Genomic DNA, 25,420 nt, shown 5'->3' on the forward strand with positions numbered 1-25,420 from the left:
AAAGAGCTAAGAGTGTAGACCCCCTCACTTCCTTATGATCACTGATAGGTAAGTACTCACTCTAAGCAAGAGTCAAATAGAGAGAAAGATCTGGGGGTTGATATCACACAGAACCTGTCTCCAGAGGCCCATATATCAAAAGGATATCATCAGCGGCATATGCTAGACTGGCCAATATAAGGGAAGGGAAAGGAATTGTCGGGAAAGCGCCAAGCCATGACGACTATATAGCACTGGGAAGGGATCAGGATAAGGATTTGGGATGGGACGGGGAGAGAAGGAATGGTGTCCAACCACTTCGACGGTCGGGGATTGAACGCCGACCTGCATGAAGCAAGACCGTCGCACTACCGTCCAGCCCAAGTGGTTGGACTGGCCAATATAAGAACTGCCTTTAGAAACTTGTGTAAGGAATCGTTCAGGACCCTGTATACCACTTATGTAAGACCAATCCTGGAGTATGCAAACTCCAGACTTGAGTCCATACCTAGTTAAACACAAGACGAAGTTAGAGAAGATTCAGAGGTACGCCACCAGACTGGTCTCGGAACTGAGAGATATGAGCTACGAGGAAAGGGTAAGGGTAAAGGAACCTCACATGCCTGGAAAACAGAAGAGCAAGGGGAGACATGATAACCACCTACAAACTTCTCAGGGGAATTGACAGCTAGGGTGGACAAAGATAAACTCTTTAGCACGGGTGGAACACGAAAAAGGTGGACACAGGTGGAAACTTAGTACCCAAATGAGCCACAGAGACACTAGAAAGATTTTTTCAGTGTCAGGGTAATTAACAAATGGAATGCATTAAGTAGTGTTGTGGTGGAGGCTGACTCCATACACAGTTTCAAATATAGATATGATAGAGCCCAGTAGGCTCATGAATCTGTACACCAGTTGATTGACAGTTGAGAGGCGGGACCAAAGAGCCAGAGCTCAACCCCCGCAAGCACAACTAGGTGAGTACTCATCAAGAGCCGCACGTTATGTGCATAATCGGCAATGGAAAGGTTACACACAGCATAGGTCTAAAACCAGCACCAGCCTACTTGTTACAGAGGCATGCTCATTTTGCCTCTGTAACCTTTTCGGCTATCTCTCACAGTACGGTGCTCGGCCTGCATAATTAATGAACAATGCGTGCGAATAGTTACTTATCATGCGTCGTCTGCATGTTTTCCTAATAAATATAAAATTTGATACAAATAGTTGGTCAAAATATTTAGTATTTTAATTCTGTACGTAGAATTTAATAAATATGTAACAACTAACAGGTTTTTCGGAGTTGTTAAGACATTATTATTAAACATTGTGTTCGTATGTCTTGACGCGACTTTGGCTTTGAGTGATAAATGTGGATGAATCATAATTTGATAATAAAACGTATTATAAATATTTCTAAACTTATAATATTAAACAAAAAGGTACAAATAAAAATCTCTTAACTAGTTATCATAAATACGGGGAAAATGAAGAGGATAAATATTTCCTGTAATAACCAAACATAAATTTCACCGTACCCAATATTTGATATGCCTTAAAATATTAAAAGAACTTTAATGGTTATAATTGGAAGTTGGTTGAGTCAAAAACAAGCAATGGAAGAACATTTTGAGTTAATTATGGTTAATCGCGTATAGAACCCGTTTATAAGCCGGCAGAGGTGCCCTGAGTTGACCACGCTGGTAATAGTGACCTCAAGCAGTGACCTCTACTACCACACTCTGGTGCCTGGAAGATGACCTGAAGAGAGGTGACAGCAGGAGCGAGGTGTGGAGCCGTTATCGCTGTCAAGGTACACAAACCAGCGGCGAGATAGAAGTGCGTTGTTGATGACTCAGCTGTGAGTCTTACTCATGTGACCTGCCCGCTGAATTACTAGTTCTGTGTTCTACCTCGGGGCAACATGTCTCGCGTGGGAGCTCTCTGGCTGCCCATCTTTCTCTGTGTTACGGCCACTGGCGTGCTGGGCCAGGATTACCCGTGTAAAATCGTTGATGGTGCTCAAGAGTATGACCTGAGTGAGCTGGCTGGCCGAGATCACTGGCTGTATACAGAAAAGTTACACACTGGAGATGACCATAGGAGAACCTTCTACTTGTCCCTTTGTCATCCTCTCAGGAATGTCCCCAAAGACTGTACCGGGAATGCTACAGGAGTGTGTGTCATTGAAACGTCCATAGAGGGAAATGTTACCCATTCTGAGGTTATAGGTAATGCTGGACAGGTGACTAATGTAGTGGATATAAAGGTTCACGAAGAAGGCTGGATTAACTATGTATTCGAAAATGGTGAGAATTGTTCTTACAGAGGTACAAGCAGGCCATACAAGACCACCATGAACTTCATCTGTGACCCTGATGGGACCCATGATATGTCTGGTCCAGTGTTGATGTCTGCTCCACACTGCCAGTTTCTGTTTGCCTGGATGACAAGTGCAGCGTGTCCAAAGAAACTTGATGCTCAGAATTCAAAAACATGTATGGTCCAGTTTTCAAATTCTACCCATATGCTCAATCTCCACATGCTACACTCGCCAAGTTACTACACTGTGAAGAGTGCAGACGCCTCGTACGAGATGAACATATGTGGTCCTGTTACGAATGGCAGTTGTGGAGAGGAAAATGCAACTATTTGTAGTGTGAATAATGGCACCAAGCCTGTAATTCTAGGCACAACCGAGGATATGAAACTGACGTGGAGTGACGAGGCTCTGGTTCTCGTGTACGAGCATAAGAACGCCACCGTTGAACTCCGACTTTACTGTGATCGAACTGCAATCAAAACTCACATTTATTTTGTCTCGAAGAATGAAAGCACAACAGTATTCAGTTTGAAGACTTCAACAGTATGCACACCAGAACCTCTGTCATGCGTTATACAGGATGAAGTGGGCAATGTTTTTGACCTACGACCCTTATACAAGTCAAGAGGCAACTGGGAAGCTTTGGATACCCGGCGTGATCACAAGGTACTGTATCTACAGTCTTTGGTTTCTATATGCAATACGCTATAAGAGATACTGTATACTGTAATTTAAACAAATTTAGACAGCATTGTAACATGAACAAGTAAACACTTGATTTGTACTGTATATTAGAAATGGGAAAATTGGCAAAATGCCCTCTTCAGTATGGACTGAAACATCGTCACTTTCAATTTCAAATGTCTGCGTTTAGTGTTTACGTATATATTTAAATCTTGTCAAAAATTGCAGCAGAACTCTTGAATTGGCATTCCTATTTAATAGGAATAAAATATTTTATTTTATATAAATAATGTATGTAAATATAATACACTATAAATATGTAAATAAAAAGGAATAATAAAATATTTCAATTTTAATAGGAATACAAAAAATTATTTGGAAAAAAGGCTAATTTATTTATTTATTTATATGTATTCAAGAAGGTACATTGGGATTGTGAGGAAACATTTCACACCAATTACATTCTTGTAAAGCCACTAGTACGCGCAGCGTTTCGAGCAGGTCCTTAATCTAAGAAAATTTTAAGTAGGTAAATACTAGCAAAATTTTGTAAAATGATAACAGGTACATAGCAAGAAAAAAATTAAAGGAGATAAATTTGTAGGTATATTAAAGCACATAGGTAGCTCAGATTGATTGCATTGACAGCTTGAATGGTAGTTTAACAAAAATTAATAGGCACAATACAGCAATGAGCACAATGATAAAATTGTTTGGATTAAGTACATAAAGACTGGGAGATTGGGTAACACTAGATACAGAGCAAATATAAAGCTCAGTGTAGGAAACTATGAAGATGAAATTAGGTACTTTTTGTTTTTGAATGAGGCAAAAGTTTGACAGCTTTTCAATTCGCTAGGGAGTGAGTTCCATAATCTAGTTCCTAATTTAATATTGTCTGTGAAATGAGCCTTAACCCCTGCACTGCACCAGCCAACATATTAAGGAGTGTGGTGATGCGCCAGCCAATATGTGATTTTAGTACAGTACAGTATATCATAAGTTTCGAAACTGCCATTTATTCAAGGGGGCTCACATTTACTTCTTCCGGCTTCTGGTAATCATCCCCCCATCTTGGAGAAAAAATGTTGGGTCCCACTTTCCTTCCATGGCCAAGTTACTAAGGCAGTACATACCTTTGGAACATACAGGGCAGCCATACTATGAGCCACTGAAACTTTAACAATAGCAAGCGAGTGATTACCATTACAGTATATATTTCGGGCAAAATGTGTGCTATGTCCAATTATAAAATTTAGGCTTATATATATATATATTGGTGTATTTATATAAGTATGAATAAATACATGGTGTACATATATTTATACAAATATATCAATGTATATATATACAGTATTTTCAAAGTTATACATAATGAACACCATCTTTGACAGAGATACAACTTGTCAAAGTGAAAAAACTAAATAAATATAGTGAGAAACATTGGAAATAGACAAAGGTATTCTCATGACGGAACTCTCCTCATTTAAAAAACACAACCTCTCCCGGCCACTACAGCTAAACTACAAGAGTTGGACTTTTTACTTGGATTTTCATGTTTCTTGGGTGCTAATTAATTAACAATATCAAAAGGGAAAAAGTACTGTTCTTGGAACATTTTATTTTTGGCTCACTATGGGAATCTCATTATAAAAGGTATGCAGTGCGAAGGGTTAAAACAGATCCAGAATGCTCACAGTACTGTATAGCAAAACTGGGGCATACTTACTGACAAATTCTGCAGTGATGCTAGCCATGAAGTTCCATTTCCTACTATGCCTAACTTGTACAGTATAGCTTAAGTAATCAAGCCTAATACAACCTTGCCTAATGAATCCTTGTTGGACCTTCCCTAACCTAAACCAACCTAATAGTCTACATTAGTCACTTGAAAAACTAAATGTGTGGTGTAGTGTAGTGTAAATGTGAACCTAGTATCTCGCACAAAGATCTGTTGGTTTTCATATATAGTGGACCCTCAAAAGAAGACTAATAAAGACCAAATCGGTTCTGAACTACAGTATTAAGATTTAAATTCCATTTTTTCCCAAAAATTTATTACTTATGGTCTGGAGGTTGTACAGTACTGCAAATGATAGACATCGTCTTTGAATATTGACACTTGAAACATCTGTAGGGCAAAGTCATTTGTCTGGCAAAGTATCATTTCTATTATTTTATATATATATATATATATATATATATATATATATATATATATATATATATATATATATATATATATATATATATATATATATATATATATATATATATAATAATTTTTTTTTTTTTTTTTTTTTTTTTTTTTTTTTTTTAATAGGGAAGGGAGTACCACCTCTGGCTGGAAGAAGGGGGACCCATAGCCTCGGAGGAAACCACACATAACGCATTGGAGGGAATGTGTATTCCCTCCAATACAGTTTGTGTGCTTTTCTCCTACCACCCCCTTCCCTTTTTTTTTCCTTTATTGTGTATTTAAAGGTTACAAAACATACAAGACAAATGCCTAAAGGTTATGGATCTCTTGAAGCTCCTCCGCTTCTGGACAGGAACCGAGGACGCAGCAAGCATTTCCCCTCTGGATCGCCACACTGAGACGCTGAAATAAAAAACTGGAAGCCCTTGGGTCTCTGGTGACGTCAATGAGCTTGGACCCCAATTCCTTGAGAAATCCCAAGGCACTATATATATATATATATATATATATATATTTTATATATATATATTTTATATTTATATATATATATATATATATATATATATATATATATATATGTCGTACCTAGTAGCCAGAACTCACTTCTCAGCCTACTATGCAAGGCCCGATTTGCCTAATAAGCCTAGTTTTCATGAATTAATGTTTTTTCGACAACCTAACCTACCTAACCTAACCTAACCTAACGTTTTCTGCTACCTAACCTAACCTAACCTATAAAGATAGGTTAGGTTAGGTTAGGTAGGGTTGGTTAGGTTCGGTCATATATCTACGTTAAATTAAACTCCAATAAAAAAAAATTGACCTCATACATAATGAAATGGGTAGCTTTATCATTTCATAAGAAAAAAATTAGAGAAAATATATTAATTCAGTAAAACTTGGCTTATTAGGCAAATCGGGCCTCGCATAGTAGGCTGAGAAGTGAGTTCTGGCTACTAGGTACGACATATATATATATATACACAGAATTGACCAATGTGGTAAAAAATGTAACATTTAAAATTCAAACATAATATTGACATATTTTCTTGGCATTTTCTATGCATCAGTCTTGAAAGTTTAAGTGAGTTACTCGAGTTTGTTAAGCCTAACTAGAAATATACAGTTACATTTTGTACCGAGAGACAGATTGAGAGAATGAGCTGTGTGTTTGAAATAGTGTATAGAATGTGTGACGGTAAAGCGTTGGTGTTCGGCTGTTTCAAAAGCTGGGGGCAGGGCCTCGTCACATAACAAAAAAAAAAAAAAAGAGAAGTTTGTCCTTTGTCTGTGGTAGCGTAATGGGAAGACACACAAAACACAAAGTATAAACAATGAAATTTTTAATTACTCTAGAAAACAAGATATGAATAAAGACAATCTTGTAAAATTCAAAACAAGTCAACAAACAAAACAACATGAATAATTACTGGCAATGAAAAGTTAATCTAAGACAAGTAAGTGCAAAATCAAATAAGTGAGGTGCTGGGAATACTGGCTTCAAGCTGCCACCTCCCTTAGTACACGACAGCCAGGGCTTAGTCTACTAGCGAGAGATGTCAACTCCAAGGAGCACAGAGATATTCTGAGGAGTCGGCGTGCTGCTGACCCAGACGTCGACTCTTGTGGTGGCGTGAGTGCAGGTGCGACGAGACACCAGCCAATCAGCAACAGGCAGGCAGAGAATGGGTAGTTTGCTGGTTTACGGCGGGTGGAAGCCGGTGTGTCTGGTGGTGCACTGGTACGCTTTGCTTCCTGGGCAAAACGTTTGGCGATACTGGTGGACATATCTTCAATATAGTAAAGACGTAAATATGTAGGGAAGAGCAGGCTCAATCTCTCTTGAAAGAGATTATCGTCACAAATGAAATGAGAAAAATTCCAGGAACTTGTAGAAAGTATATTGTTAGTAATACTGTATACGTGCTTGAAACTCTCATTATCTTGTGTGCAGATAATGAGATGGGTTTAATTCTCCTTAGTCCACTAATGACTGTAGCGAGTAAACCTTAGACTTGCTCCATTATCTCATTATGTTAATGGCATAACTAATTAGCACTAACTACACAAGCTGCAATCCTAGCCCTATTTACAGGTAACGGTTCTTCCACCCACCTCTCCTAGTGTTCTTCCATCTACCTCTCCTAGTGTTCTTCCATCTACTTCTAGTGTTCTTCCATCCACCTCTCCTAGTGGAGGAAGCTGAGGTGTAGTCACCGAATATAATCAAGCGAATTGCGAACAGGTTTCAGTACAATTTCCAATCAAGAATGTAGCACTTGGCGTAGGCAGTTCTAATCGTCTCCAAGGTGCTACAGCTTCAACACAGAACAGACAGCAGACTAGGACCGCATTGAGCTACAACGTTCTCCCACATAGAGCTCTGCGACTCCGGCCCACGCTCGGCTCTCTGCTCTGCTCCAATCTCCGTCTCAACATCTTCGACACTGCTGTATCCAGGACTACTAAATATACATGAAACTCGCTAAACACTGTGTATCTAATGTACCCAACAATGTAACATAACCGTACGTTACATGACAAATTCTTACCTCTTCCCTAATTACAGTTAACACTACTTTCTAACCTATTAGTAGATGGTCAGGTGAGGTGTGGACTGATTATACTGTACGGTATAAGCAGTCGATAGCGAATAATCAATCTATTTTCAAGTGGTTCAGTACAGATGCTCAAGAGATACCGTATATCTTCAATATTCACCAACAACAATGTAGCACTCGTCGTATCCACTTACTACACTCGCAAGATGCTTTTGGATGCAGACTCCGGCCGCATCGAGTTTCCATGCTCTCGTCCTGCACAAAGCTCCTCGACTCTGGTTGCATTCAAAGTGCAATGTTCTATAACTCGCACCTTGTATCCGAGCTCTCTACTCTTGACCTCACTCGGCTCTCTGCCCTGCTCCAGGCTTCGTCTCAACTTCTACGCGTCTTCACCACACTGCCAACAAACCGGCTACTTTAACCAAGACTATACTAAATAAATAAAATAAAACCACTAACTCTGTGTGTCTAATCAACCACCAATGTACACGTAAACTTATGTTACAAACTCTTAGAAATGTACTCCAAAAATACTTTGAAACACAGTGTCTAATAGAAACCTGCTAGAACAAATATTTTTACTTATTTTTCATGATTAAGTGCATAGGTCTTAGGAAAATAATTTTTTTTTTTTTTAATCATAAATTTTTAGTGGTTTAAATTTTATTTTATTTGTTCTCTTTAATTTTATGCAGATGTAATTCTTAAAAAATTTAAGAGGTGCATTACAGTGTATATGGATATAAAATGTGTTTTCAATGGGTACCAAGTTCAGCCCTGCTTTCTGACTGAACATTAAAATAAAGTACTACAGTACATTATTTCTAAATCAAATGTTTAAATAAAAATGGAATGGAAAATGAAAAGTGGATCGTGCTACTTTGCATAATACTGTAATATCAGAATCTATTGGTCAGTAGGTTTTCCATGAATGAGTTGCCTATGCATGAATGTCTGGTTTGTCTGTAGATATGTGGGAGGAAGCAAAACAAAAATATCACCAAATAATATAAAGATACCACTAAAAGATATTGGCACACCTTGCTATTATGCTGCACAATATCAGATCTGAGCACTGGTAGTTCCTGAGAAATGAGACATTGAACACTGGGGTGCCTGGCACTTGCCACTGACACCCTCAAATGCTAGTCTCTGGACTCTCACTAAAAGTATGGAAATTAAAGAAGGGACTGTATAATATAGGTTATAATATACACGAGTGGTATGTCTCGCCATATGGAGGTTGATGCTAAGGTGTCTGGAGACTGACGAAACTCTGGATGTCAATACTGTAGTTTGCTGGTAGTATCCCTATGTATAACATGTGTTGCATCCATTCCAGTGTCATTTTATAGAACATCTCTTTTTACATTCATTTATAAGTTTTGCAACAAATATAACCACTGTATTTTAGTCTATTGATAACATTAATATCTTCAGTTGGCATCATTACTTGGAACACAAAATATTCACTCAAGTTTCACAATAAAAAATAACTTTCCTATGATTTTCGAAAGCTACTGTTCTATGCTCTAAATTGTGATTAATATTAATGTTGTAAAATTTATTCTAAAAGGTTTCTATAAAGTAAATTTTATATATCAGTATGACAATGGAATATATTTATATATCAGTGTGTTTTTGGGATACTGTACTTATAACATTTGACTAGTTCCTGAACTGTCTTTATAAAGTATTTCACATTTTATTATCTGGTGCAGGTGCCATAGATGTTTTTCTTGTCATACATCCAATGACATATGCAATACTGTAATGTCATTGGGCTGTAAGGTGCAGGAATGTTATTGTAGGCTATGTGACCAGATATTCTTATTTAATAAATTTTTTTGTATACTTTTTCCATAATGTTTAATAAACCAAATAGGGAACCTTTACAATATCTTGGTGTCTAGTTAATATTTTTGTTTAATATTACAAGAACTTCACAGCATTAACTTATTTGAAAAGGAAATTAAAAACATTTGCAATACTGTGATTCTTTAATAGCTTCTGCACATTATTTGTTGTTTATGCATCCCTGTAGCCCAAATTTTTAAGCATTATGTTAACTGTTACAGTATGTGACATGTTTTTTTTTTTTTTTGATGGTAGAAGAGCAGTATAGTAACTGTTAACTTTTCTGCAGGGTTTTTTGTACCACATCAACATTTGTGGGCCAGTGAATAAAGTTAACCATTATCAGTGTCCTGTGGGTCCTATTGGTGCATGTCAGACCAGTGTAGGACCAGAGGGCTCTTACAACCTAGGCTTCCTAACTTCACACCCATCAGTAAACAAAGATGGGTCAATTACCATAATCTACACAGGTGAGTGTGTGGATGTTGAAGTTGTATATTTTTGCTTATTTTCCATGCATATTTGACTATGTACTGTGTATAGTATCATGTACAGTATTTGTTATTGTTTTAAAAGGTCAGATTTAATTACTTATAAAATAATTCTAAATAGATCCTTTGCTATAAATTGTCATCTGATTACAAATAGAATATAATTTGCAATACAATATGGTAGTTAAAACAGTGTCCTGAACAATCATGTTTGGGTGCTCTCTAAAGTAAGAATTGACTATGATAGACGGGATTTGAGCTCTCATCTTGAGAGACTGTATGTGAAGCTTCTACCTAACTCCATCACATGTTTAAGCTTCATTGCTGTTTCACTTCTCCATCTCTTTGAACCGAACATATGTCTCTTATTTTGAAGATATTGGTTGTTCTTGCCTCAACCTGTGGGCAGCATAGTCAGCTCACAGCCAAGTTGTCCTAGCTTAAGTATCTTATGGATAATCAGGAGCTTTAGTAGTGTTTGTAATTGATCCTTATTTGTATTGATTCACTAGATGGGGTACCTAGGTGGGCCTGAATCTCTTCCCCTTCCCTCCCCCCCCCCACTTCTCTCCTCCCTAATACTCTCCCCTCCACTCTCTACCTTTCTTCTCACCTCTTTGGCCCCCCCCCCCATCCCCATCATCACCCCCTCCTCATGATCTCCCCCTCCCATCTCTTTCACTCCTCTCGCTCATCCCCTACATCCTACTTTCAAACACAGAGTAAGCACAAGACTAAACTGGAGAAGGTTCAAAGATTTGCCACCAGACTAGTACCCGAACTGAGGGGTATGAGCTATGAGAAGAGACTATGGGAATTAAACCTCACGTCACAGGAAGACAGAAAAGTTAGGGGGGGGATATAATCATCACGTACACGATTCTTAAAAGAATTGATATGGTAGATATACAGTACTGTAGACAGATCGTTTAACATAAGGGGCACAAGCACTAAGGGGGGGGGGGGACAGGTAGAAATTGAGTGCCCAAATGAGCCATAGAGACATTAGAAAGAATTTTTTGAGTGTCTGAGTACAGTAGTTGAGAAATGGAATGCTTCAGGATGTGATGTGGTGGAGGCAGCTTCCATACACAGTTTTCAAGTGTAGAAATGGTAGAGCCCAATAGGCTCGGGAACCTGTACATAGTTGATTGACAGTTGAGAGGCGGGATCAAAGAGCCAGAGCTCAACCAACGCAAACACAACTAGGCGAATACTGTACTTTCCTTCCTGCAGGTGACTAGTGAAAACATCAAACCTCGGAAAAAACAACCCTTGATTTTGTCGGACATCGTGAAAATTTCATGAAGGGGAGGCACTTAAGATGCAGATATTTCTTAAAGTATGACACTTTGGCTGACTCTGACCTATGACACTTGCATAACTCTACCCCCGCTCCCTCAGGTTTTATGTGTGAAAGTTGGATGATTCTAGCCCAAAGCCTACTTCTAGCTCTTGCCTACTTCGGACACACAGAGCAAGCAGACTCTGAATAAGAAATTGACTTGCCCTTGGACCCAGGTTCCCTGAACTCCATCCTATGTACTCATTCTACTCCTCTTTATCATTCCCCTACCCTATTCGTACAGTATTCTGAAATATGCCCGTTTGGGGATCCCATTCGATCAATCTTCTACTTGCTCATTATTTTAATGTTGATAAAGCTGATTTGATGTCAATTCAGCAACAATCATATTGTTCCATTGTGGATCATGCTGATCTGTCATTAGATAAATGTTGGCAACATTGATCCAATGTGGTTTTTGGGGTATTTTCTGGATATTGGAAAAACTTAAGAATTTGAAATTGTTGCAGTTTTTAAGAATTGCCAGTTAATGTAATTCTGGATTATTGATGCTCGACTTTATATTGCACCTAAATTCATGATGCTGTATTACATTGTGCCATTCCACATTTAATTTGAAGAACTACATAGACTGTCCTCTCAATTAGCCCACCATTTCCTGGCATCATTTTGATTTGCTACTTTCATAGTAATTCCAAAGGCTTACTAAACTTTCATACTTTTTGTTTCTCTATAAGAAAGTGTGGTTCTGTATGTGTTTAGTGTGTACATATTATGGTACTGTATAAAGAAATATATTTCTGGTTTCAATGTAGTATTTTTAGATTCTTGATATCTGTATCTTTAATATTTACCTGTTTAAAGTTGAAAAGATTTTATTACAGTATATATTTTGTCAATTCAAACTTAAACAAAAATTGTGTTTTACCACTTGATTTACCCAAACAGTACATATATACTATACGTACTATAATGTAGTTCATTTAATTGTGAAATGTTAAAAAAAAAATTATATAATTGCAGTAGAAAGTTTTGAATATATTGCACATTCATGATGTATTTTTTGAGTACTGTATTTATTATTTGTAATGCCGAATTTACTACTCAGGTGGAGACACGTGTCAAAATGGACAACATACCCGGTCAACTCGAATCAACTTGGTGTGTAATTCAATAGATCATCATCCCATGCTTGTGGAAGAAACGGAAACTTGTGAATACGTGTTCATTTGGTTGACACCATTTGCATGTCCTCGCCACATGAAAAAAGGCAGTTCATGTCAAGTTATGGATCCATTGTATAAGAACCTATTTGACCTGAACCCACTCAGAAATAAGATCAAAGATTACAATATCACAGATGGTGTACACAATTACTTGATAAATCTATGTGGTCCACTTCTGTCATCATGCAAAGGAGAAAACACTTCAGGGATATGTCAGGTAAAAGGAAATGAGCAAAATAGTGCTGGACAAGCAACTTCTGATGTGACATTTAATGATGGTACTCTGATGATGAACTTTCTCAATGGCACAGGAGGATGTGACAGTGATGAGACTAGGTCCACACAGATTATCTTTCTGTGTGATCAAAATGAAAGTGGTAGGGATGGGCCTCATTTTCTTCATGAAGATAACTCTTGTAAATATCACTTTCTTTGGCGGACGAAACATGCTTGCCCACCATTTCGTGTTGTAGATTGCAGCGTATTTACTGATGATGGAAAGGTATACGATCTTAATGCTCTGTCTTCACCCAATATTAATGAAGAGTACTTTCTTCCTGATGGATCAAAGAAGTTTGTACTGAATGTTTGCAGGTCTGTAGTGCACAGCAAGAGCAGCAGGTGTCCTTACAATGCAGCAGCTTGTGTTATCGACCTTAAACATGAAAATAAATCGGTAAATATTGGTGGAGTTGAGAGTGGTCCATATCTGGACGATGGGAAACTAAAATTGAAGTATACAGGTGGTGATTTATGTGATAAAAACAAGCCAGAGCATTATGAAACAATAATAGAGTTTGTATGTGACAAAGATGAGCTGTATCCTTATCCACAGTTCATTGGTGAGGAAAATTGCAAATATCTTTTTGAATGGAAAACTTCTGCAGCATGTCCAGAATTTATAGGGAGCACAACCTCATCAACAAATATTGGTGAAAATTGTAGCGTTTCTAGTTCTAATCCAGGTTATGTTTTTGATCTTAATTCATTAAAGAAAGAAACTGGCTATGAAGTACAAAATAGCAATGGACTCCATCTTACCTTGAATGTTTGTGCCAAAGTCAGTCAAGAGAAATGTCCAGTAGAAGGTACAGCAGCTTGCAGCTTCATGCATAATAATGAAGCTAATATTATAAATGCTGGACAGGCTAATGCCAATCTGCAGTTCCTTCCAGGTTTTATTTTCCTTCATTACACTGGGGGAGATAAGTGTAGCGATAATAATCCTGCTAAACGGTCTACCTTTATCAGCTTCATTTGTGGGGCAGAGAATACCAAAGAGGGTCCTGTGTTGATAGAAGATGACATAGTTACATGCACGTATTTTGTCAACTGGTACACAGACCTGGCCTGTGAAAGGAGAATTAACTGTTTTGTTGATACGTGGGAACGTCGAATTGATCTCTCTCACCTTATTAGGGCTTCAGGCAACTATGAAACGTCAAACCCAGATAATCCAAAAGAAAAATTTTACTTAAATGTTTGCAGACCACTCAACCCAATCACTGGCCTCAATTGTCAGCCAGGTGCTGCTGCATGCCTCTCTAGCCCAAGTTCAGAAACGGGACTTTACAATCTTGGCCACCCAGTTGTGACACCTACATATATTTACAATGATGGTGTACAGATTATGTATGCACATGGATCCCCCTGCCCCTCCAACCCAGGCTACAGTATTACATCGCGCATTCACTTTGTTTGTGATGCATCTGCAGGCAAGGTATGTGTTGTTCCTTTTAGTCTCTAATATAATTTCAGAGTACTTTTTTTGATGTCCAGTAATGTCATTAAATCTGTTCAAATTTAATGCTGTGCTCCTCCTCCCTTTCTGGCCCTTTGTCATTATGAGGGGGCTTGGTGGGCGGCTGCCGGAGTGTGATGCTCCATGGGTCAGTCCTCTATCCTTTTGAAGCCTTATGCTCCTGCTGCTGTCTTCACCAATTTTGCTGAATATCTTTTTCCTTTTCCTTGTTTCATTTTTCTCCCCCCCTCTCTTCTCCTATCTAATTGTCATTTCCCGCCGACCTTTTGCCAGTCTTGATTATTCTTTCGGACTTCTGCTGATTTGATGCCCGGGTGTTTGGGGAGGTACACTCTCTCACCCGTAGAACTGTGGTACCCAACGTCGCGAGCGAGGGGACGCTTTTATTGTCAATCCTCCTTTTGTTGCTGAACCCGATCTCGGTGGACTGACGGTTCTTAAGGTGGTGATTGTGGGGCGTGTATTCATGATGTACCCGTAGGGGAGCCCCAGCAAGACCTGTCTCTGGTTGGGTGTCCTATCCTCTAATTGTGGCTCCATGGTGGATGCGGGGGCACATTCATGAATGAAAGTATTATCTCTCGTTTTCATGTGGCTGAATACTGTTCCTCTTATTGACTTCTCGGGCTCGTGGGGTGGGCGACCAAGCCCCCAAGTCGGACTGTGTTGGAAGACTGGGCTCTGTAGCCCCCGCTTCATTGGGTCCAGACGTAACTCCTCCTTTGACTCTCCTGACTATTTCCCTTGGCTCCCCTCCCTCCTCTGTGGTTGGGTTGAGCCCCAAGCCCTTAGTGGTGACCACCTTGTCCCCTGGCACGGCTCGGTCTCTCATTGTGACTACTGCGCCTTTTAACCCCCCTCTCTCTCTGGGGGTTCTCAATGCCGTCCCCACCACGGCTGCACTCGCACGATCCCTTCCCATACTAATACGTACAACGCCTTGTTTGGTCCTGCTTTGTGGGCTAAATACTTTGATCTCCTCCATCTGGATTCTACACTTCCTGACGATTTCTCCTTCCATAAACACCTTGTTGATTCGGTAGATGCCTCTGTTACTTACTTTTGTCCTTGTCCTTTGGGCACTTGTCCCATCTCCTGTAAAGGTATTCCTTATTCCAACTTTACCCAGTTATTCATTCCTCCATCCTTGCCCGTTGACAGGGTTGTTGGTCTTCTGTTACTGATAACAAACTGCGTACTCTTAAGAGTAGTGTCTCCCTGTGGCGTTCCTCCTACCACCGTAACCGGCGGTGGGAAATGACTCTGGCAAGGTTGTGTATTGGCCACACGCGTTTAACTCATGGACACTTAATGGAGCGCTGCCCTGCTCCTTATTGTCCTAACCGCATTGTCCCTCTTACAGTGTGCATATCCTTGTTGAATGTTCTGACTTCCAGAACGAGCGTGTCTTGCTTTCCGACTGTCCCCTGCGGTCACTTGTCCCTCGATAAAATTTGTGGTGAATCGGATACTTTTGATATCATTCGCCTTATGCATTTCTATTCTCACATTGGCATCCTTGGTAATATTTAGCGCCCTCTGATTATTCCGCACATTTGATAGTGCTACATAGCCTTCCTGGCTTGGTGCCTTCTTTGATAATTAAGAACTGGTTTATCAAGGACTCTTGTGCATTGTTGCTATTGGAATATTTTAAAGGTGCATTTGTAGTGGTTTTGTGTGAAACGTGTGACTTGTTCATATATACAGTATTGTATGCATACAGTATTGGGTGTAGCTATTAGAAGTGTGTTTAGTACTGACATTTACCTTGTCTAATGCTATTATTAGTAGATTTGATAGGATTCATGAATTATTAACCCCCCTGCACTGCACACCTGTTTTTGGCAAAAACTTCATAGTGCAATTGTTCAGGACAATTTTTTTTGTTTTTATAAATGTTCAGGTAAAGTTAATGTCAAAATGTTTCCAAACTCAACCATTTTCATTTCAAAACAGTGATCAAAACATTAAAAACATTAAAATATAGCCTAATTAAAAAAAAATTTGTACAACTCTCAGAATGAGATTTCTAGGTTGGTGCAGCACAGTGGTTAAAGATCTAAAACCAAGAATACTTAAATAAATATTTAATATGCATTTCTGTAGTATGAATAATGTACTACATTATTTGTACTGTATATCATTAATCCATATTTGTGCATGTTCATGTATGGACTTGAAGTACGAGGAAGGTTAAGATTTTTAAGAAGATGAGTTGTTTTGATGAAGCCCCATGACTAAGTGTGGCTTAGATGAACAATATTATGTTACAAAATTAGAAATCATGTCATGTAACAGTTTTATTTATGTAATTTAGGTAGTTCGCTGTGTAAATATTATACTATCCTTGCCCCATGCATAATGAGCATGGGGTAAGGACAGTATATTTGATATTAGTAATTTAAGTCATATTTTTAGATTTTTATGGTTTAAGAGATTTGTAACGAAGTTGCTTACCATAACGTAATGTTAATTTTAGAATATCTTTTCAGGGACATCCAGTTTTCAAGATTCTGACTCATGATTGCCAGTACCAGTTTGAGTGGCGCACAGCTCTTGTCTGTGAAGAATCTGTCATTGAAGCAGATTCTGGTCCTGTGTGCCAAATCAAGTTTGATGCTGCCAAAACCAATATTGATTTGAAACCCCTACAGCAAGAAGCAGGCTATAAAGTTCCTTTTAAAGGCAAAATTTTCAATGTAAATGTTTGTGGTCCTGTATGCGAGAAATCTGGTGTTTGTACTGCCGATGGAGATAGCTATGGGTTAGTTAATAAATCTGAACTGAAGTGGGATTATAATCAATTAAAACTTACATATTACGGAGGAAGTGCATGTGTTGAAGCACTCTCTGGCTTTAAGACCACTTCCATATACTTTGAATGTGACATGAGTGCTGGCTTTGGCCATCCAAGTGCTGATGATTTAATGAAGACCCTGGACTGCTTAGCTGTATTCCGCTGGAAAACTAATTTAACGTGCATTGAGGGGATCTACAATCCTGGGAGTGGTATTGTACCTGATATTGCAGATAAGTCATTGGGCAATGAAGACAATAATAACATCTTCAAGGATGAGAGTGGCACAGGAAGCACACAAAAGAGCAAAGTTGACAAGCCATACTCTGCCGTGTCTACCGTCATTGCCAGTGTTCTTGTCATCTCGGGCATTGTTTTCGTGGCAGTGCTGCTCCTTTTCAAATCGGAGAGGGGACAGCGTGTGGTGACTTCAGCTCGAAGACTCTTCGGAATCAGAGGGTATACAAATATTGGGCAGCCACGGTCTGAAAACTCAACACTTCTAGGAACCACTTCCTCTGTTAGAGTGTTTAGGGTTGATGATAGCGATGATGATCTCCTCAGAGTATAGCTAACTTAGTTTACGTTGGCTATAAAGAACTTGCCACTTATTTTGGTACAAGTCATAATAAACTAAAAGAATTTTGTAGTAATTTAATTTATAAATAAGTTTTATATGTTATTACAAAATTTTTACCTGTATACCAAAAAACTGGTAATTAAGAAGAGGTAGCATTGTGTAAATAATTTTAACTAAATGCAGGAATATGTTAGCAAAAATTAAATAAATTTGTCTTTTACATTTTATTGCAATAGTAATAAAGCAAAAAATCTGTAGGTTTCATAATTAACTTTTGTTAAACAGTGCAATAGTTTTGATTTTAAAAACTCTATTTTATAAGCTATTATGCACTATGCTGTACTGTTGATAAACTTTTTAACATGGTGTTACTTTGAACAGATGAACAGACTATACTATCATCACTCTAAACACTCTGATATCATGTATATTGACAGATTAACACTTAATATTTCAAAGCTAACCCTGTAACTACCTTAAGAGACCACAAAATGCTTGATTTGCCATGGAGTGTGTGTCCTGTATGGTGTCCGAGGCATGTGGATGAGTTAAACGAATATAAAAGTTGCTGTCATATAAACCAAACTTTGGACATGCATAATTAACCCCAGGCATTTGTGTTGATTGCTGTGTTAATGTTAAGGCGAATGTAAACAATACTGGCCTTCATAATGTGCTGTGAACTATGTAAAGAGCATTGTGCAAGGTAATACAATAATTTACATTTAAGTTTAGAGTTGTGTATATTTTAATTCTAAAGCAAGCGTTTGCTACTAATATTACCGCTGAAGATTTTTTTTTTTTTAATTTTGGTATTTGCATACCAGTATGCATCTTTAATGTGTGAAAATACAGTACAGTATCCACTCAATTTAATGGCCTATATGGGGCTGTACCCTGGTCGTTATTTCCGGAGCTCCGGTATTTTCGAAGTTAAGATGTTGGTAATTTTTCAAGTAACATTCAGGTAGGATATACTTTATACTGTATAACAAGTGGACCACACAACAAGTGAACCATATTAACCAAACACATCCCTCCCTCCAAATGTCTTCCATCCCTCCTTCTCGTCGATGTCTATTCTTCAATGGAACGTTCGTGGCTTATTACTGCCAATTTCCTCGAACTCCAGCTTCTGATTTCGCGGTTTTCGCCCCTTTGTGTCTGTCTCCGGGAGCCGATGCTTGGTGCTCGTTCAGGTCACTTTCGTATATATTCCTTCCTCTTCCCTTTCCCCCCAGCTGTTGCTGGGGCTCCTAACTCTTCTGCTCTCTTGATTTGCTCGGATGTTCCCTTTGTCCCCTTACTTTTTCTTCGCCTCTCCATTGTTCTGCTGCTCGTATCTTTGTGAGGAAATGGTACACCGTTTGTTCTATTTATTTGCCCCCCCGAGTGTTCCGCTTTCTCTTCCCGATCTGAAACACCTGCTGGACTCCTTGCCAGAGCCTGTGCTCCTGCTAGGTGATTTCAGTTGTCATCATTCCCTTTGGGGTTGCATCTAGCCAACGGGTAGCCGAGATGTAATGGGACATCTGGCTACCTGTTGGCATCTGCTAGCAGATGCCAACTGTGCATAATTCATAAATAAAGCTATATTTGTTTAATTAATAAATAGGAAACTATAAAACATGTTAATGATTAATAATGTATTGTAATATACAAAAATTAACATATTTGGCATAAATATTTTACAACTAAGATTAAAATTTTTAATACAGTATGGGTGAGAGGTTTGGCACCATCGCCTTGGTCAGCAATTCTGCCCTCCGCCTCCCTTACCACCACAACCACCCACTCTTCCTGCCTTCTTCAACACCCACTCTCCCTGCCTCCCTCAACACCACCACCACCACTCCCTGCCTCCCTCAACACCACCACCACCACTCCCTGCCTCCCTCAACACCACCACCACCACTCCCTGCCTCCCTCAACAACACCACCACCACTCCCTGCCTCCCTCAACAACACCACCACCACCACTCCCTGCCTCCCTCAACAACACCACCACCACCACTCCCTGCCTCCCTCAACAACACCACCACCACCACTCCCTGCCTCCCTCAACACCACCACCACCACTCCCTGCCTCCCTCAACAACAACACCACGACCACCACTCCCTGCCTCCCTCAACACCACCACCACCACTCCCTGCCTCCCTCAACAACACCACCACCACCACCACTCCCTGCCTCCCTCAACACCACCACCACCACCACCACTCCCTGCCTCCCTCAACAACACCACCACCACCACCACTCCCTGCCTCCCTCAACACCACCACCACCACTCCCTGCCTCCCTCAACACCACCACCACCACCACTCCCTGCCTCCCTCAACACCACCACCACCACCACCACTCCCTGCCTCCCTCAACACCACCACCACCACTCCCTGCCTCCCTCAACACCACCACCACCACCACCACTCCCTGCCTCCCTCAACACCACCACCACCACTCCCTGCCTCCCTCAACACCACCACCACCACCACTCCCTGCCTCCCTCAACACCACCACCACCACTCCCTGCCTCCCTCAACACCACCACCACCACCACTCCCTGCCTCCCTCAACACCACCACCACCACCACTCCCTGCCTCCCTCAACACCACCACCACCACCACCACCACCACTCCCTGCCTCCCTCAACACCACCACCACCACTCCCTGCCTCCCTCAACACCACCACCACCACTCCCAGCCTCCCTCAACACCACCACCACCACTCCCTGCCTCCCTCAACACCACCACCACCACCACTCCCTGCCTCCCTCAACAACACCACCACCACCACCACTCCCTGCCTCCCTCAACACCACCACCACCACCACCACTCCCTGCCTCCCTCAACACCACCACCACCACCACCACTCCCTGCCTCCCTCACCACACCACCACCACTCCCTGCCTCCCTCAACACCACCACCACCACTCCCTGCCTCCCTCAACACACCACCCACCACTCCCTGCCTCCCTCAACACCACCACCACCACCACTCCCTGCCTCCCTCAACACCACCACCACCACCACTCCCTGCCTCCCTCAACACCACCACCACCACCACCACCACTCCCTGCCTCCCTCAACACCACCACCACCACTCCCTGCCTCCCTCAACACCACCACCACCACTCCCTGCCTCCCTCAACACCACCACCACCACTCCCTGCCTCCTCAACAACACCACCACCACCACCACTCCCTGCCTCCTCAACAACACCACCACCACCACCACTCCCTGCCTCCCTCAACACCACCACCACCACCACCACTCCCTGCCTCCCTCAACACCACCACCACCACTCCCTGCCTCCCTCAACACCACCACCACCACCACTCCCTGCCTCCCTCAACACCACCACCACCACCACTCCCTGCCTCCCTCAACACCACCACCACCACCACTCCCTGCCTCCCTCAACACCACCACCACCACCACTCCCTGCCTCTCTCCCTCAATGGCTCCCTCCATCAATCACTGCCTCCCATCCCTCCCTCAATGTCTTAGAGGTCGGTGGCCTGTTACCATGTGAGGGGTCGCCGATGCCAAAACAAACTCGATACCGACTTTCGGTAATATCAACTGCCAGACCGATATATGGGGGTCTATATACCGGTCTCTCAAACCGGTCATTATTACCGGCAGATTGATATAAAAGAGCCCGTTAAATTGAGTGGATACTTTTTTGCTATAGTTTAGGTGTAGTGTTGCCAAGAAGCATCACCACTTTCCAAGATTTGGGAATTTAGTTTTGGGCGCAGGTAATGGAAGGAGTTGCAAGTTGTAGTTCAGAATATCACCTGTCATCCCGTGTATTCCCATACATTTATTCTTACGAAACCAACTATGCTAAATGCAAGGAAGGCTAAGTAAAATTGTAATTCTTTTGTGGTCATTTTTGTAGAAAAAATATCCCTTTGGTATTGCTTATCAAATACAATAGTACTATCCAATATGAAATATTAAAGATAAAGTATATTCAATGTTACTAGGTATTATTTTTATTAATATCTGCCATATGTGATATATTTAATACATTTTTTATGAATTTATACTTAAAAATTATTAAATGTGCGAGAAAAAGTAAAATGGGTCTTGCATTTGTAAAAGTGGCACGAACTTATAGCTCGTAAGTTTCAAATAATTTTATTTCATGATTCAGTTGCCCAGTTTGATGAACTTGTCGAGTGTAACTTCAGTGGTTAAGATGACTTTTATTCTTACATAATCTGCATTACTTTTTTGTTTCATTTTTTTTAGGGTTTTCAGTATTTCCATTTACTTTACGTATTCTTATTTGTGTGCCATGGAATGAATTACATTCATTAAAGATATATTTTTATTCTTTATTATTTTACTAGTCCACATCACTAAAGTGAACCTGAGCATAAACAGCATATCTACTACTATTATTTCTTGCTTAAAAATGCATGTTTGTGTAATGTTTTGGAAGCAGCTAACCAGAATGATTATGGCTTAACAATACGTGCTGTTTCTGAAGCTTAGCTGGGCATGTATTAATGCTAGAAAATTGCACAAATTGTTGACTACTATACTTATATATTTATATGGAGAGTGATGCTTAAATGCAGGAGTTATGGCTGGCATGCAAGTCTCTTAAAGCTGAGTATATGCTAAGCATTTTAATATTTGTCAGTATGACTGCACAATGGAAACTTTAGCCACGGTTGTGACTAAACTTAATTTTTTATTTATTTTCATTTCACATAGAACATCCCACAGCCAGTTTCAGATGTTTTGGTATTAATGAATTTTTAATGCTAATGAGACTTGAATTATTTCAAATTACTTGATAGTACAAAAAAAATTTGGAAGTCAGCAAGTTATTTGAATAAAAGTGATATTATTTCATGATTTACTAAGAAGGCAAAATAATTGATAATCTTGAATTAAAAGAGGGAGATTGTGAAATAATAGCTAATACACTATTGTATATCGGAAAATTGCTCAAGTCGGAATCATTACTGGATTTTGTGAATCGGTTAAAACATGGTAGAATGAAATCTTGAAGGCAATTAGGCTGACTGCAAGATAACATAGATTACTATTGAGATTTGAGTAACATGGATGTTGTATGTGAAACTGCAGGTATGGTGAATGAAGACTGTAAACAAAGAACTGTGGTGTGGATATGCATGGTACTTTTTAAGTATTCAAGACTCATATTTAATATTGGATGGTGGAATAGGCTAGATTAGCTTGCAGTATCTTGTGTACTTAATTGATTCATTCACTCATTATCCCATTTTCCACTTTAATAGAGAGGGAAGAAATTCACACAGACAAATTGGGAATAATAGTGAAAGACGGCTATATACTGTATTTCTGTCATAAATATTAATCGTCCATTTGTTACATCATTTGCACTATGTAGTATAAACAAACAAGCAGCATGACATGCTAGCAATCATACATAGCAGCATCTCCCATCTTCATAATAGTAATATTCCCAGCATGCCCTAAGGAATACCATGCCATCGAGTCACTATATGGTTAGCATCACAAGTTTTAGCACACATTTCCAGTTTGCAGAATATGCCTGATGGAATAGATAATTATATTTTGCATTGATAAATTATTGTATAGCATACCAGAATCAGAGGCGATGTCAAAACATCGCACATCTATTTTTATTTTGTCAAGAGCCTTGCACTGTTTATTGTACAGTATTTGAATTATATTTCAGCTTAAAAGTTCATATTCCATACAGCTACAGTGAAAGACAGGAAAATGTCAAATCATTCAAGGAAAACTTGAACTTGTAGTTTAAGTTACTAGCATGAAAGTATATCTTTGACAAGTTAGTGGGTTGTTATGTTAAAAGAAATGAAGTTTCTAAGTACTGTACTGTACTGAAATGAATTAGACAGTCTGGTTGTCACTTGTTAAATGCTTGAGTGGTATTAATGCCTATATCCTGGACTCTTTATTGAAAATTTTCTTAGTTGCTGTTAAGAACAATTTCCACTTCCATGTTCATTAGTAAAATCTAAATATTTATTTCATGGCATATTTCATGCTGTTTACAGATTTTTATTTTTATTAATTTGCAGCAAACTGGTTTCATTACTACATTCAAAGACCAGCATAATTCTTTTAAGATTTTGGCTTCTGATTTTTTTCCCCACTACATTGTTTTCATTATTACTTTTTTAAAGTTGCAGTGGATGATTAATATTGTTTTACATTCTTTGTTCTAGCCACACCACTCTGCTCTTGGATGATGTGTCATAACCTACAAGAATCCTCAAAACTGGTATCATCTAGTGGGTAATGTTTTCCAAATTCAGTAATGTGTTCAACTGGCTGATCATAAGGAACTATTAATATGGTTCTACTAATTTGTGGCTTTGAACAAATATTGACTTAATCTTGCTGCAGTCTCGGCATCTTGGTGCCAATTTTTTAAATGAGTAAATCTAGTAAGCTTGTAGTTATCCTTTTCTATATACTTATAATTTGTATTATATATGTAATTTATATTGGGTGTAAATATAGTGAATACATATCATAATGAGGAAAGAGGCTATGTTGATGAGCCACAGAACCCAGGTTTGATCTCTAATGTTAGGGCCAAGTGATAAAAGTATCTTTTAATGTAATGTAATGAGAAGAAATACCGTATAAGGAGGGACTTTATAAAGATTAGTAAGGTTAAATTGATAAACTATCTATTGTGATTTATACTGATACCTCTTCACAGTCTTGCAACTTATATAAATTAAAAAAATTGATACTGGCACTTTGTAATAAGTTCAACTTCATTTAGAAACATTTTATAAGATTTGCATATGAAAAGTAAATAGAAATTGGAGGCAAATTATGAAATAATGTCAATAGGAACAGAAAATGTATTATTTTGTTTTTCATTTTTGACGGAGACAGGAAGCCTACGTGTATATTCATAGGCACATATCAAGGTTCTCCCAAGGTCGAACTAATGACCCTTCCCAGGATGCAAGCCCCACAACAGTTGCTTAACTTCTGGGTACCTATTTAGTGCTAGGTTAACAGAGGCATTAGGTGAAAGGAAACGTGCCCAACCATTTCTGTCCTGCCTGGGAGTTGAACCCCAAATCCCAGATTTTTAGTCAAGAATGATGCAAACTGTACTAAAATGCCCTATGTCAATCATGGCTCTTGCATGGATATTTTGATATAAAGTAATAATCTAAATTAAAAGTTACAGTGAAATATTATGTAAATTATTTAGAAACCAAAGATGTATATGCAAAAGACATAGGAAGACAGTCAGTCAGCAAAAATAGTCATATTTGATAGCTCGTTATGAGAATTGTGTAGTGTATTTCATGCTTGGAGTATTTATTGATATATCTTTAAAGATTGTGTGTACACTTGGAAGATGCAGCAAGTTCATACTTAAGTTCATAAGAATTAATTAGCATTCTCTCCTTTAATGTTTCACTTTCCTCTCGCATAATAAAATCATACTGCATTCTCTATTTAGTCACTTAGGATTCTTCCATGCTTCCCAGAACAACTTTGCAAATTGCATTTTACCTTTGGTATTAATCCATTTACTGTACTTGCATGTACTACTCTGGTCACTATTGTGCAAACATGGCACTTGCACCTCATCCTGGAACCACTTAAATTCAT

At 39.3% G+C, this 25,420-nt stretch overlaps 1 protein-coding gene across 2 annotated transcripts; it reads left to right on the forward strand.

Moving 5' to 3' along the window:
• The first annotated feature begins 1,554 nt into the window (after positions 1 to 1,554).
• Positions 1,555 to 24,822, forward strand: Lerp (lysosomal enzyme receptor protein). 2 transcript variants are annotated; one of them, XM_069338679.1, is made up of 5 exons: positions 1,555 to 2,971; positions 9,900 to 10,080; positions 12,516 to 14,353; positions 16,891 to 17,654; positions 24,001 to 24,822. In XM_069338679.1, the coding sequence occupies exons 1-5, from the start codon at positions 1,907 to 1,909 to the stop codon at positions 24,032 to 24,034; spliced, it is 3,882 nt and encodes a 1,293-aa protein (XP_069194780.1). In that variant the 5' UTR covers positions 1,555 to 1,906; the 3' UTR covers positions 24,035 to 24,822. The 2 variants fall into 2 exon arrangements, with proteins under 2 accessions (XP_069194780.1, XP_045597766.2); XM_045741810.2 differs by lacking the exon at positions 24,001 to 24,822 and having other exon boundaries at positions 16,891 to 18,670.
• The last annotated feature ends 598 nt before the right edge of the window (positions 24,823 to 25,420 follow it).

This window comes from Procambarus clarkii, chromosome 40 (assembly GCF_040958095.1).
Source record: "Procambarus clarkii isolate CNS0578487 chromosome 40, FALCON_Pclarkii_2.0, whole genome shotgun sequence".
In the NCBI taxonomy this organism is placed as follows: domain Eukaryota; kingdom Metazoa; phylum Arthropoda; class Malacostraca; order Decapoda; family Cambaridae; genus Procambarus; species Procambarus clarkii.